Genomic DNA, 13,583 nt, shown 5'->3' on the forward strand with positions numbered 1-13,583 from the left:
TAATTGTAAGATGTTGAAAAGACATGCTAATTATATACCTTGAGGGGAAACATAAAGTGATTTTAGAATTGGGAGGGGCCTTTAGAGATGGAAGAAAGGATCGCCCCTCCTTTTAGAGGTGCTGTAAATTAGGTCTGGAGTCCTTTGCTGGTTACAAAGCCTGAGATTGGAGAGGAACAAAGAGAGGTCATTGCAAACCTTCTTGACTTGAATACTGTGATTGAAGCATCTGGAAACATAAGTTGCAAACAAGATTCCACAAACACACTTTAAAGGAAGAAAACGAAAGAATGGATGTGAAATTCATCCAAGAGTGCTGTGGGTAGGACATGCGAGGAGGAGGTGCTCAGCTCCATGCCTTTCTATTCCTGGCGATCTGGGTGCCGATGCCTGCTCCCCGAGTAGGGAAGAGTCAGGGAGGGGTGCTGGTAGTTTGGGAACGGGGGTGGTCCCAGGGACAGGCTCCGCTGCTCGCCCCCTGCTTGGAGGCCACCTGGACTGGTGAGGAGTCAGGTGTGTGTGGCCAGTGTGCCCAGGGCAGGCCTCTGTGTGCCCTCAGATACTGGCGCAGCAGGCAGCTGCCAGGGGTGCAGGGCCAGCGGGGGGTGGGGGGAGGCAGGGTCCCAGGATGACGAGGAGCGTTGGTCAGGGTCGGAACTGCGGCGTTGTGCGGATCCCGCAGATTGTGGAGTGCTGTGGGGGTGGGCGTGCAGCAGAGGGCGCGCGTGAGGCAGGCAGGAAACTCCTACAGGAACCTCGCCGAGAAGCGGGGATGATTTCAACAAATACAGACAGCTGGGATGGAGAGAATAAAGGGGGTTTTGAAATTTTCTAGGGATAAGCTAGGTGGAGAGAGAGAGCGTGTGAGTGTGAGTGCATGTGAGCTCGCGGTAGGTGAAGGCGGAGCGTGAGGACAGACGGTACCAGAGCTTGTATTAGTTTGCTTAGGCTGCTGTAACAAAGGGCCACCGGCCGGGGGCGCTCCAAACAGCGCAGATTGAGTCTCCCACCGTTCTGGAGGCCGGAAGTCCGCGGTCTCGGCCCCCACAGGGTTGTTTCCCCTTGAGCCTGTGAGGGAGGATCTGCTCCAGGCCTGTCTCTGGGCTTCTAGTGGTTTGGGCGCGTCTCTGGTGCTTCTTGGCTTATAAAGCTCCTGCATGCGTCTCCACCAGAGTTTCCCTTGTCTAGGACTCTAGTCACGGGATAAGGAGCCCATCCTACCCTAGTATGAGCTCATCCTAACTAAGCACATCTGCAATGAATTTATTTGCAAATAAGATCCTACTCCGATGTATTGAGCATTAGGACCTCAGCATATGAATTTGGGGTGGGGCGACACAGTTCCATCCATAACAGAGATAATGGTGGGACACTGCCTGAAGTTAATCTTACTCTTTTAGGACGTGATAATTAGCAACTTCATGGATTGAAGAAAGCTTAATGATAACTGGGGTTTTTTAAATACCTGCTGGAACAGCAAGGCTCCCACACCTTCTTCAAGGCCCCAGAGCTCAGCCCTTTCCTCAGTTTCTCCTGAGCGCAGGCAGGACTGTGTTGCTGAAAGGACATTTGCCAAGTTGCTGCCCAGACCAGTCCCTGCCACCGGAGGGCCCAGCCTATGTGACATGTGAGCTGCCTTGAAATCCCTTCTCTCGGAGCACAGTATTTTCCTGTGATGTGACAGCTTGAAATTCTGCATGGGCTCCGCTCTCGGCAGACTTGATCTGAAGTGCTCTGCTCCCCCGGGCTTTCTCTGTAGTGGCTGCTGCCCTCATTCAGGCGCTGAGATCGGCCCACCGGGAATCGGAGGGAAGATTTGTGAGCGTGTACACAAATTCCCGCCGCTTTTCCCTTGTCCCCCTCAGTGTGACCCGTCAGATCGCTGCGAACAAGGTGTGAAGGAAAAGGATTTTCCCAAAGTGAAGAATAGGTTTCCCACCTGACATTGTTTTTCACGAAAGGTTGGATTCGATTCATTCTCGCCAAGAGATAGCAGATTTCCAGCATCTCTTTTTTTAAAGGTTTTAAAAAAATACAGAAATGATACTGATTACTGTTGCAACTTATGTAAATTTTTTCTATTGTAAATAGGTTTATTAAATGTTAATTAAGTGTATCTTTTATAAAAGCAAGTGGTAACTCTTGGAGAAATTTTGAATGACGCTAGTAATCCTTGCCAGGGGCGCTGCCCTTCGGGTGGCGTGGGGGTCCCATTTTACAGCTGGAGACACCAAGGCAGAGAGAGGTGAATAAGGAAGGCGAAGTCCCCGTGGTGGCGTGTGGTGGCCCTGGGATCCGCACAGAGAGCTGGCTGGGCGTCGGCGTCTTGTGGCTGCGTCACACCAGGGGTGTGGGGGCTCCCCTGGTACCCGAGGTTTCCTAGCTCATTTTAGAATCACGGCAGCCCAGTTGGGAGAGGATGTTGTACTTTTCTACCTCCACAGAGTCTGTGATTCGGGGCCCATGAGTCATCTGCCAGTCTTCCTGCAAGTGCAGGGGTGGGCCTGGCTTGTCTGGATCCAGTGAGCAAACATGCCCGTCACCTTCCCCCATGTGGCCGTTCCCTGCTCTGCCCGCGGTCTTCGGTGGAGGCTGTGCAGGGGAGCAGAATGAGCATTTATCTGTTTTGTTTGAATGCTGGGAAGTTGTCTTCAGTTTTTGTCATTGAGCAGACTGAACACCAAGTAGAGCAGGTGTGTTTTGCGGGCCCAGGAAGGGGAGGAGAGAGGAGTGTGCATCTGCGTGTGCGTTCTTCTGCGCCTGTGCAGACGCGGGCCCGCTTTGAAAGGTTCGTCCCTGGCCGGCTCGCTGCAGTGCATGTAGCGGCCGCCCATCGGAGCCGTGGGGGTGGCCCTGGGAGGCAGAGGGTGCACCTGCAGCCTCTGGGGCGGGCGGGGACGCTCTGCCAGTGAGGTTCTCCAGGGCGCGGTCGTCCGGGGTTTAGATGGTGTTTCTGGAAAGCATCCGTGCCATGGACGGAGAATGAGAGCGGGCGTTGATGCATTCCTCTCTCGGAAACAGTTCAGAACCCTGGTGAGGGTTAGCTGGAGTGGACTCAGAGCCCGGAATCTCGAGAGTGCTTTGTCTTTGGAGATGGCAGAGGGACCCAGAAGTGGGTGTTCCTCCCATGTCTGGGAGAGGTCTGGCAGTGTGGCCCGGGGCGCGGCGAGGAGATGCACAGGACCGTTGCGTGTCCCTCCCCAGCTGGACGTGCATGGGGCCGAGATGAAGAGGGCCAGCCCCCTTCCCACAAATGTGCACGCACACACACGCACACACGCAGGCACACACGGCGCCCGGGCAGGGTCCCTGGTGGTCTCTGGCTAACACAGCGCGCTCTCTAACCCCCTCGCCAGCCGGCTGCCCGCTCTGTCTCGGCCTGTGCGGAGACGCCATCGTAGTTCTGTCTAACACGTGTGTGGTAGTTGAGCATTTTCCCGTGCTGTGCCCCGTGAATACGGAAACACCATTCCCATGATGTTCTGTGTTTTCCTTTCAAAAACTGGGTTTCTCTTGAGGAGAATACAGGTTCTCAGCCCTTGAATTGATCAAAATGTGGTAGACTAGGCACCTGTTCAACAAGAGAATGATAATTTCAGTGCTCTCGGTTTCTGAACTCTGCATCAACGTGTTCCCAGTGAGAGAGAATTCCTGAATTCGTTAAAATTCTTCCCTTCTCAGCCACGGGTGACCCTGGCATTGCCTGGGAAGCTGTGTACTCTAACCAGAAGTGAACACGGGTCCTTAAAGACAAATGCTTAAATCTGAGTTCAGTACTTCCTTTAAAATCCAGTGGTTGCTGGTCCTAATTACTGAGAGTTGCCTCCAGGGCGACAGCCTAGGGTGTATTTTTCCACAAGCGAAGCCCACGTCTGTTTGCCCTCCTCACACCCTGTCTTTCCTGTGTAACAAGATGTTTTGTGTGTGGCAGGTGGCAGATTCAAGAAGGAGATTGTCGTTGATGGACAGAGCTACCTGCTGCTGATTAGAGATGAAGGGGGCCCCCCAGAGGCGCAGGTGAGTACTACAAGCAAAAAAGGGTAAGCAGCCTTTCGCCTTTGCTTCCTTGTTAAGGTTCTGGGTCATCAGGCGGCCCTAGAATCAGGTGTGTGCAAGGACGGTGACTAGAGGCCCACGAACATGTTTTCTCTCATAAGCTAATTCTGCTGCTCCTTCAGACAAAATCCGAGAGGGAAGTTAGGTCTCCGTGGCTGGTTTTCACTTTGTATTTTTAAGATGGATTTGTCACCTCCGTTGATGTGACAACTGGAAATGTCCGTAGCCCTCGCCGGTTCCCTGTAAGCGGTTTGTTACCTGGAGCAGCAGGATGATTCAGACAGTTGCTGGTCTGAAGTCTGGAAATCCCATGGGGGCTGCCATGCTGCTCGCCGGGCTTCTCGGTCGAGTCAGCCCTACTGAAAACCAGTGTGCGCACAGTGTGGTTTCCTTGGAAGCTCCCCGAAGGCTGGGCATCCTGGAAATAAAAGAGCTTGGGTGTGGAAAACCTTTCTTTGGTTTACTTAACGTCCAGTTTATCATTTTACTTATGTAATAATTTACTAGTGAAGTGTGTATTATGAGCTGCACCCAGTCAGCAGTGGGTGAACGCCTGCCCTGTGTGGGTCCACTCGTGTCATCCTCCAGACGCCCCTGGGCAGGATGCTCTTCGGAGTCCCGTCGTCACGGAAGACACTGATGCCATGACCTCTTGCCCAGGGTTGCATGTGGTGGAGGGGCGCAGACCCAGGTGCTCCGCCTGCCGATGGGACCAACCTGGGGATGGAATCAGGAGCCCCCGGAGATCTCTGTCTTGGCCTCTGGCCGTGAGAACATGTTTACTCAGTTCACTGAGGACCAATCAGTCCTTTATTCTAGCTGTACTTCGTTGAGGAGCCTTACTTAGCCCAGAAGCATACCCTGGTTAAAGATTTCTGCTGGGAGGGGGATATCAGCCTCCAGCCTTTCAAAATTATGGACAGGATTTTGTACAAAATTAGGCAGAGCATGCTTGAATATTCAAGGGGGAGAAAACCCTGTTTTCCAGGTGCCCTTCTCAGGCATGTGGAAGCCTGATCTTTGTTTTCATTGTTCCAGAATATTTCATGTAACTCACCCTAAGATAATGGCTTCACGAATGAGATTGTAAGACTCTTTTGTGATGACTAGTGTCCTCTTAGGTTTGTGTAAAAACTGCCAATTAACTGGTTTTTTTGCGTGTGGCAGTAGGTGGGAGCAGCCATTGGGGTGAGTAGGGTTGTTTACTGAGGCTCGCCACGTGCTGGTGCAGCCAGAACACTCCCGTGGGACAGTGCGGTGTGGCTTGCTTTTCCTCTGCATGGGGGTTCACACAGGCTCGCTCTGGTCCCGGGGACCAGGAGCGCTCTCCGGGTGCCTGTGCACGTGGGGAAGCTTCACTGCACTCTCGGAAGAGAGAGGGAAAACGGACCTCGAGGTAGAGAAAGGGGAAAGGAGATGTCCCTGTCTGCCTGGGTCTTGGGCTGTTTGCAGGGGCATCAGGCCTGTCCCAGGATTCATTCTTAACAAGATCTTGATCTCATTTAATTCTGTTATCATTTGGACTTCGTGTTTATTTAAATTTTATCACGTAAAATTTTCACTTATAACTGAATACACTTTTCTGTCATATGTGAAGTCATAGCTTAACCCACAGAAAATTCCCCCAAATGTACCAGAGCTGATGCCTAGGCTGATAAACTTATCTAGGGACTGTGGCTTCTCAAAGAGAGTAAATAGGATTTTTTTTTTTTTCATTTTCACGTGGAAAGAGGAGGGTCTTTGGTGACAGACTGACCCGCTCTCAACTCTGCTGTTGGAACCACGTGTGACTCTGGGAGGCTGCTGGGCTTCCAGGGCCTCCCGCTCACTAGGCTCCAACCTTACAAACAGTTATAAGTATTGAATGAGATAGTACTTGCCCCAAAGTAGATGTGATGGAGGGTTCACCTGGATGCAGGTAAAACAAGATTAAAATGGCAAGAGTCAGATTGTTGTGGGTTTTTAATGTTTTTCCCTGAGTTTTGCTCATTTTGCTAATTGGCTTTGTGTATTTCTCTAACCATAAGTAATCATATCCTCAGAGGGGGCTTTAAGAATTCACTGGCAGGGGTGCCTGGCTGGCTGACTTGGTGGAACACACAACTCTTGATCTCGGGTTTTTTTTTTGTTTTTTTGTTTTTTTTTAAAGATTTTATTTATTTATGTGACAGAGAGACAGCCAGCGAGAGAGGGAACACAGCAGGGGGAGTGGGAGAGGAAGAAGCAGGCTCCCAGCGGAGGAGCCCGATGTGGGACTCGATCCCGGATCGCCAGGATCACGCCCTGAGCCGAAGGCAGACGCCTTAACGACTGCGCTACCCAGGCGCCCTGATCTCGGGGTTCTGAGTTTGAGCCCACGTTGGGTGTAGAGATTACTTAAAAAAAAAAAAAAAAAAAGAATTCATTGGTAGCTGATCTTTCCAGTACAAAGTGCTCTTATGAAAAGGAGCGGGCCACAGCCTGGGTGCAGGATTTCTGAGAGACCGCGGGACCCCAGAGGAGGAGGCCCCCCCCATCTCAGAGGGGTCCAGCCAGGCCCTGGGGGTACTTACTGTGGAAGGGTGTTAGTGCGAAACAGAAACCTCCAGGGTCACTGTCAGCGCCTGTCTTCCGATTTTCGGAGGCTCTTCTTCGAGGCTGGGTTTGCCTTGTGTTTGTAGGACTGTGGCTGGCCGGCTCGGGACAGAGGTAGACAGTCCCACGGGAAGCACGTGTGGGCTGCTGCGTTCCTAGGAGACCGGGGTGGCCTGGGTGGGAAGGGGTTGAAGGTCCCGTTGCAGGTGTGTTACGAGGAGGATGTTAGTGACGCCACAGCCACATGTTACAGCCGAAGTCAGGCATCCGTCGGACTTGGCCTGAGCGAGAGCTCTGCTGGCCACGCGTCCTGTGCTCACAAGGACGCCGTGCCCGCCCTTCCTCTCCGACAGCCTTGTCACTCACTCCTTCTCTTCACCCTCTTTTCTCCCTAGTTTGCCATGTGGGTGGATGCTGTGATATTTGTCTTCAGCTTAGAGGATGAGCTAAGCTTCCAGACCGTTTACCACTACTACAGTCGGATGGCCAACTATCGGAACACGAGTGAGATCCCTCTGGTTCTGGTGGGGACGCAGGGTGAGTGCCGTCTGCGTGGAGCTTGGGTGTGAAGGGCCCCAGCAGTTGAGCAGTAAGTGGACTCGGCTCATAGTTTTGGCATGGAGGAATTTGAAAACGGTACAAAGAAGGAATAATTTCCCCCTGAAGGCTTTTTCCAGTGAGAATCCAGGAAACAGAAATTGTCCCATTTCCTGATTTGATTCTATGGAGAAATCAGTCGGTCTGCATCCTCAGAAGAAAGCCCTCCCCAAGCGCTCTTGAGAAAACAAAATGTATTTTCTTTTTCTGTAGTAGGATCTCTTAATTTTTTGTTATGTCAAATAATTTATAAGCAATTTAAAAGGTGGCTGATTTTAACTTTCGGTACATGATTTCTTACACGCAGCAGTTTTGTTTTACTTCGCTCTGTTCGTCATGTGTTATGCTCTGTGTTGTATTTTTCATCTAGCGGGTACCTCAGAGTCTGGAATCATCCTGTATGAGTGCAAAGTGACATCCCTGAAGTGTCCTTGTTCTCGATCAGATTCCCTAATGCCCTGGTGTCCACCGTCTGGGTCTTCAGTAGAGCCATGTAGAATGTTTTTAAAAACCAGATGCAGGTTAACTTTAAAACTGCTTGTCAGCAGTATGGCTGACTTAAAAATAATCATGTCAAGGAAAGCTGGGTCATGTCTTCATTTTGTTGTTGTCGTTCATATGCTGTATTTAGTTCCTTTAGAACGTCCACATCTGGACTGCATTTCCGTGCCCTGATGTGAGGCTCTTCTAAACGAGAGACTGGCTGTGCTGAAGAAGTAGAAACGGCTAGCTGTGTACTGTGTCTAGTGTGTGGAAAGTGAGCTCAGGCAGAGAACCAGCTGCCCTGCCACGGATCTGTGTGGATAAGCCACAGCATGGGGCGGGTGTGTGTCTTGTGAGAACAGAAGTAGCATGGAATTAACTGAAAGCATTCGTGTGCAGGTATAAATGTTGGAGTCGGGTTCTGGTCGGGAGCACCCCCCCCCCCTTTTAGCGAGCATGTAATGGCCAGTGGTGTCAGAACTGAAGCCTGGGAACGGCAGGTGGATTCCACCTGCAACTGGATGGGAAAGAGGTTCTTTATGCCCAGAGCGCCCTCTAGTGGCTGCCGGGAAACAAGGCACGCCAGTACAAAGTGCTTGGTTCTTGTTCTAATACACGGAACTGGCATATTTGAGTTGGCATCCTGAAAATTCTAAGTAATGTTTTATGGTGGGTGGCAGGATCTACAGCAGACCTGCCTAGAGCTGCCCTGAAGCTGGAGCGAGTCCTTTCTAGCAAGCACCTCTCCCTGCGGGCCAGCCCAGGGCATTTCTGAGCAAAGTCAGAGACTGAAAGAGGGCATCCCCTCGCCCTCTGTCTGAGTTCAGGGCTTTGTATTTCAGACTCAGAACGCCTTTTTTCTGTGCACTATGATAGGGCACAGGGACTTCTGTCTAGGCCAGAAGGCTCTATGTGATCCATTTGGTGTCTTCTTACACAGCGTGGTTTTGGTGGTAGAGCGTGGAGTGTCTGGTCCCGGGTGCTGGAGCCACGCAGCCCCAGCATCAGGGCATCCTGGATGTGTGACCTGGACTGCCACCCCCCAGGGCTCCGGCCGGGGCTCCGTGGAGGCACTCCCGTAAGGCACTTGACACACCCTTGGCACATAAATGTGATGTAAACAGTTGCTGCTGTTACTGTTGTTATTTCTCGACAGACAGTTTTATTGAGGTCCTGGTTGGGGTGTCAGAAGCATGCCTCTCTGTTCCCTTCCTTGGACATAAGTGTGGCTGTCCGTGTCCCACCACAGCTGAAGGAAGGCAGAGCCGTGCCTTCCCCCAGGATGGCCCATGTGTTTGTAGAGGAGGCCTGTGGAAGGCTCCATACAGACTCTGGGGAAGCCCTGGTGTGTTCCCCGAGTGGAAGCACCTACCCCTTTTTATTCCTGCTGATCTTCTAAGCATTTGTCTGGACAGGCCACAGGCGAGTGAGCTCCTGCGCCAGGGAAGCTGGGTGGAAGATGGGTGCTGGCAGTCTTCTCACGTTCTTCTGTGGGACTTTGTTCATACTTCAGCATAGCCTCTTTCCAAATGAACAGGACGTGAGTGTTATCAGTTAGGGACGTTCCTTACCTGAGGGGTCCTCTTAACCCTTAATCGGACCTCTCATTTCCACAGAAGCCCCAGTGGCAAGAGGGTGGAGTGAGCGTGGGCTTCTGGAAGGTTCCACTCCTAGGCTTCTGGAAGGTTCCACTTCTAGTTACTTGTTCAGTGCTTGCAGACTTGCTTTATGTGAAGCCTGCATGTGTGTTGTGCTTTTGCATGGGCTTTGTGGGATACTGGAGGTAAAAGGTGGGTCAGGTTACAGATGAGGGACTCTGAGCTTTCCTCCCAAGTGTTAGGGGTCGGTGGCCTCGAGGCAGGAGTTTCTGGAATGGGAAAGACGAACAAGTTAAGCTCATTCTTTAAGGATGCCCAGCATGTGGTGCGGCCTCATCCAAGGGTGGGAGGAGCGTCTCTTCGAGAGTGTGTGTTCTCTCCGGGTGTAGTCAGGGAGCTGTGCAAGGCTCCGTAAGTGGACAGGACACTTCTGAATGACCTATTATGTAACGTTCGTTAAGCTGGTTCTGTTTTAAGGCTTGCAGATGACATCGATTTGAGGGGGGGCACAAGCTGTGAACAGGTACAGAGTTACAGGTGGGATGAGAGAGCAGGCGGTGTAGCCCTGCCTGACGCGTGGTGCAGGTGCAACACGGCCACAGAGGGGACGTATCGCTGTACCTGGGAAGTCGAGATGGGACAGCGCTGTGGGTGGGCCTCCGCTGAGGAAGGGGGCTGTGGGACTGTCGGGGACCTCAGGTCAGGGATAAGCTGGATTGATGCTATGGTGTGTGTTTTCCACATTACACCAGAGTATTGAAAAATGACAGATTTCAACCTTCTACCGTTTTCTTGAAAGCTGTTTGCACCTTTAAAAAATACTTCTTTTCCTTAAGTGTTGTGAAATCCAAGTCAAATTTGTTAGTCTGAAAGACAAGACAGGACAAGATGCTCTTTGAAGAAATCCCTATAAGGGACCTTGCCAGGGAATGTTCTAGAACATCTTTTGAGGTGGCACAGGCCATTGTCAGAGAAAGAGGCCTGAATCGGAGTTAGTCTTGATTTCTCTACGGGAAACTGTCAGGTCAGGCCTATTGCATGAGCTAAAAATAAAACAGGAAGCAAGAGAAAGGGGGGAAAATGAAAAAACTATTCCCTCAAGATGCTGCTTTTTTATAGTTAGAAAATTAAATGTCTCATGTACTTCCTGAACCCAAAAATAAACACAATTTAGAAGGTTGTTGCTCTCTTGTGTGGCTTCTCTTGTGCTGCTGCTCTTCCTTTGACTGGTGGAGAAAACCCTGTTGGTGGATTTTTATTTCAAGAGCAGTTGGCATTTTCCATGGTACAGGACCCTCAAGCCCACGGAGAAAACTTCCCAGGAGAAAGAGTCCCTGAAAAGTGCCTGTTGTCTCAGCCTCGCTCCTAACGTCTTGGCCTTTGTCTGTTGGTGTGTGCCAGGCACGAGAGCGCAAGGTGGGATGGGATAGAGGCATCGTGGACACTGAGCTTAAAGAACACTGGTTTTTCTTTGTTTAGGGACCTAATGGCAAGTACCGCACATCTCTTTTGCTGCTCAAACGTCCCCATCTGTACACAGATCCTGTGGGAAGTGGGTGCGTCCAGGACTGGGCTCTAGTAAGACCTAAGCGGTTTGCACCCCGGTACCTAGGGCCCTCCACCGCCCCCCTCACTTCCGCTCCTGCCTCAGTCTCCTGGACTACACTGGGTGCTTGGCTGCCCTCTGCCCCAGGTAGAGGCTGGTTGGCCTTTACCTCCTTCCTGCGAGTGGGGCTGCCCTGCGAATCCACACTGAGCACACTGACCATTGAACGTCCTTCCCTGCCTGACGTGGCTCTCGTGGCCACACTACATTCCTAGTTGTCCCACGTTTCTGTCTCGGTCTCTGCCTCCCTCCCCGGCCAGTCTGAAAGCCCCTCCGTGAGAGCGCCGAGTTTTGTCTGTTTTGTTCATTGGGGCATCCCTGTGCCCAGAACAGGACCAGAGGGCGGCTCTGCGGACACAGACTGACAGGTGTGTGGCTGCACCTGGGGAGTAATGGGGCTAGAACGCAGCGAGCAGGGCACTCTGTGCACCAGAAGTCACCTGCAAATCATGAGCGTGGGTATGTTTTCCTCCTTTTAAAGGGTTCTCTGGAGCCGCATTTAACTCTTAGGCAGCGTTTATCTCCGGTTCAGGAGAAGGACGCTCTGGAACAGTTTTCTAAACGATGACTATTCTAAATGTGTGAGATTGTTACTTGGAGGGTGAACTAGGTTTGAAAAACTCCAGGCTCTGAGACACATTACATCCCCAGGAGCAGGGCGCCAGTTTTGAGCTCCTTGGAGACTTGAGGTGGTGGAAAGTCAGCGGAGCTGCTGTGGTCACCGTGTCGCTATCCGTTGCAGATGCCATAAGTTCCACTAACCCGCGGGTCATCGACGACGCCAGGGCGCGGAAGCTCTCCAGCGACTTGAAGCGGTGTACCTACTACGAGACATGCGCCACGTACGGGCTGAACGTGGAGCGGGTCTTCCAGGATGGTAAGTGCTCCCTGCCGCGTGCCCATGTCCCCTTCCCATGGTGCTGGGCCCCGCTGGGGACACGCGGGCCTCAGCGTGAATCCGAGCGCCCCCTTCATGCAGAGGGGGTGCTCCGCTGCGTGCGTGTTCAGACTCGGGTCCGCGGGGAGTCCCGTGTGGCACGCACAAGGTGACCTGGGCACGGGGTGCGATGTCGCCCACACTTATTTCTGCACCTGATGGGTCACGCTCATTGGCCATTTCTTCTCCACTGTAGCTGCTCATTCTTAATTCAAGCCCGTCTCTAAAAACAGTCTAAATATTTGCTGTTAAGCTTTGGGGAGAATAAACCGAAAGAGGAAAGAGAGTCAAGTTTGGACCAAAAAAAAAAAACCAATCCCACATTCAGGCTCATGGCTGAGAGCCAGCACCACAATTTAGGAATTGTTTCTTTGTTGCTGAATTAATTAGTGATCACCCACCCCCGGAACAGCCATGCACCAGACAGGAAACTCTCCTGGAAAAATGCAGGGTTGCACGGGGGGCGGAGACAGTCACGTACATGATCTTGGTGCCAAGTGTCGGTTCGGGCAGAGGGAGAGGGATGGATGAAGACTTGGGGAGGTGGTGGGAGGGAAGGCTGGTCTCTGGTCTGGAGGGGTCAGGAAAGTCTGGGGGAAAGTGACTCTTTTAGCCTGGAAGGCCTGAAGGAACAGTGCTCCCCGCAGAGGGTCCTGATGTCCACAGGGAGTCAAGGGGAGTAACTCCCAGGCCACCTCCCATCTGGCTGACATCCGAGCAGACCACCCGAGCTGCCTGTCATCCTGGCCTTGCCTGGCCCCAACCCCGAGGAAAACATGTTTCCACCAGTGCAAGTAGTAATTACACACCTGCATTTGGGACCTCCCTAAACCGGACAGTATATGCTCTTCTTCTAAATGTCCAGATGAGTTTTCAGATGGAATTGGAGGAATTCCACACTTTGACCATTTTTATGACATTTCATATATTGGGTCCCTTTCCAAACTTCGTATTTTCTTCCCTTTTCCATAAGAGCCGGTCCCATTCTCAACTTGGAGCCTCCTTCCCCGCACAGAGGCCCACCCTTCCTGTTTCTCAGCCCGTGTGTCCTGCGGAGAGCTTTGTGCCTCTGGGTCCTCACTGCCTCCCGTTCTGAAGCAGCAGCATTCTGTTGAGGGACAGCGTGGGGGCCCTTCCTCCTGCACATTTACAGCCCCCCATCCCTGCTGGAGCCCACAGTGGTCCATGCACGCCCATGCTTACGGCACCCTGAATCTTCACCCTGAAGAGCCGTGCACAGAGGCACGTGGGCTTCCTGGAGGGCACCCAGTGGGGCAGGCAGCCCGGACCCTGTGGGGCCCTTACAGATGAAGGTCCCCAGGCTTGTGCGCACGGTCCACATCTGGCCAACCACCTGTTTCTGTGTTTTCTCGGTTTCTCGGGCACACGGGCAGCTGCTCTTGTTATCGCTGCAGAGTTCAGTGGTTGATGTGGAAACGTGACGCCCCGCCTGGCCTGAAATAGTTTCTCTCTGGCCCTTTGCAGAAGGTTTGCCAGCCCCCGGTGGAGATTTTTGGGATTTCATCCTATGGATGAGCTTATCCTCCACGATGATTGCTTTACTTGTGCATTTATCGCAAACATGAACTTTCCATAAATAAATGAGCTCAGACATACTAATCGTACGAGCTGGTTAACACTAGGGGATGCCCACGTTACTGTGCTTCCCTGCATCCGGAGTGCGCGCGGCGGTCAGGTGCCGGCTCGGGTGCTGGAAGCACTTTTGTCTGCG

At 52.2% G+C, this 13,583-nt stretch overlaps 1 protein-coding gene across 9 annotated transcripts in view; it reads left to right on the forward strand.

The window, feature by feature from the left end:
- AGAP1 (ArfGAP with GTPase domain, ankyrin repeat and PH domain 1) overlaps nucleotides 1-13,583 on the forward strand; it is a 530,989-nt gene that overhangs the window by 208,152 nt on the left and 309,254 nt on the right. For all 9 annotated transcript variants that reach the window (XM_045794054.2, XM_045794055.2, XM_087864639.1 and 6 more), the window contains 3 exons: nucleotides 3,932-4,017; nucleotides 7,026-7,167; nucleotides 11,657-11,791. In XM_045794054.2, the coding sequence (XP_045650010.2) occupies nucleotides 3,932-4,017; nucleotides 7,026-7,167; nucleotides 11,657-11,791 (363 nt within the window). The remainder of the gene's footprint in view (nucleotides 1-3,931; nucleotides 4,018-7,025; nucleotides 7,168-11,656; nucleotides 11,792-13,583) is intronic.

The sequence above is a fragment of the Ursus americanus genome, chromosome 1, assembly GCF_024610735.1.
Source record: "Ursus americanus isolate L20-20 chromosome 1, mUrsAme1.1.p, whole genome shotgun sequence".
In the NCBI taxonomy this organism is placed as follows: Eukaryota; Metazoa; Chordata; class Mammalia; order Carnivora; family Ursidae; genus Ursus; species Ursus americanus.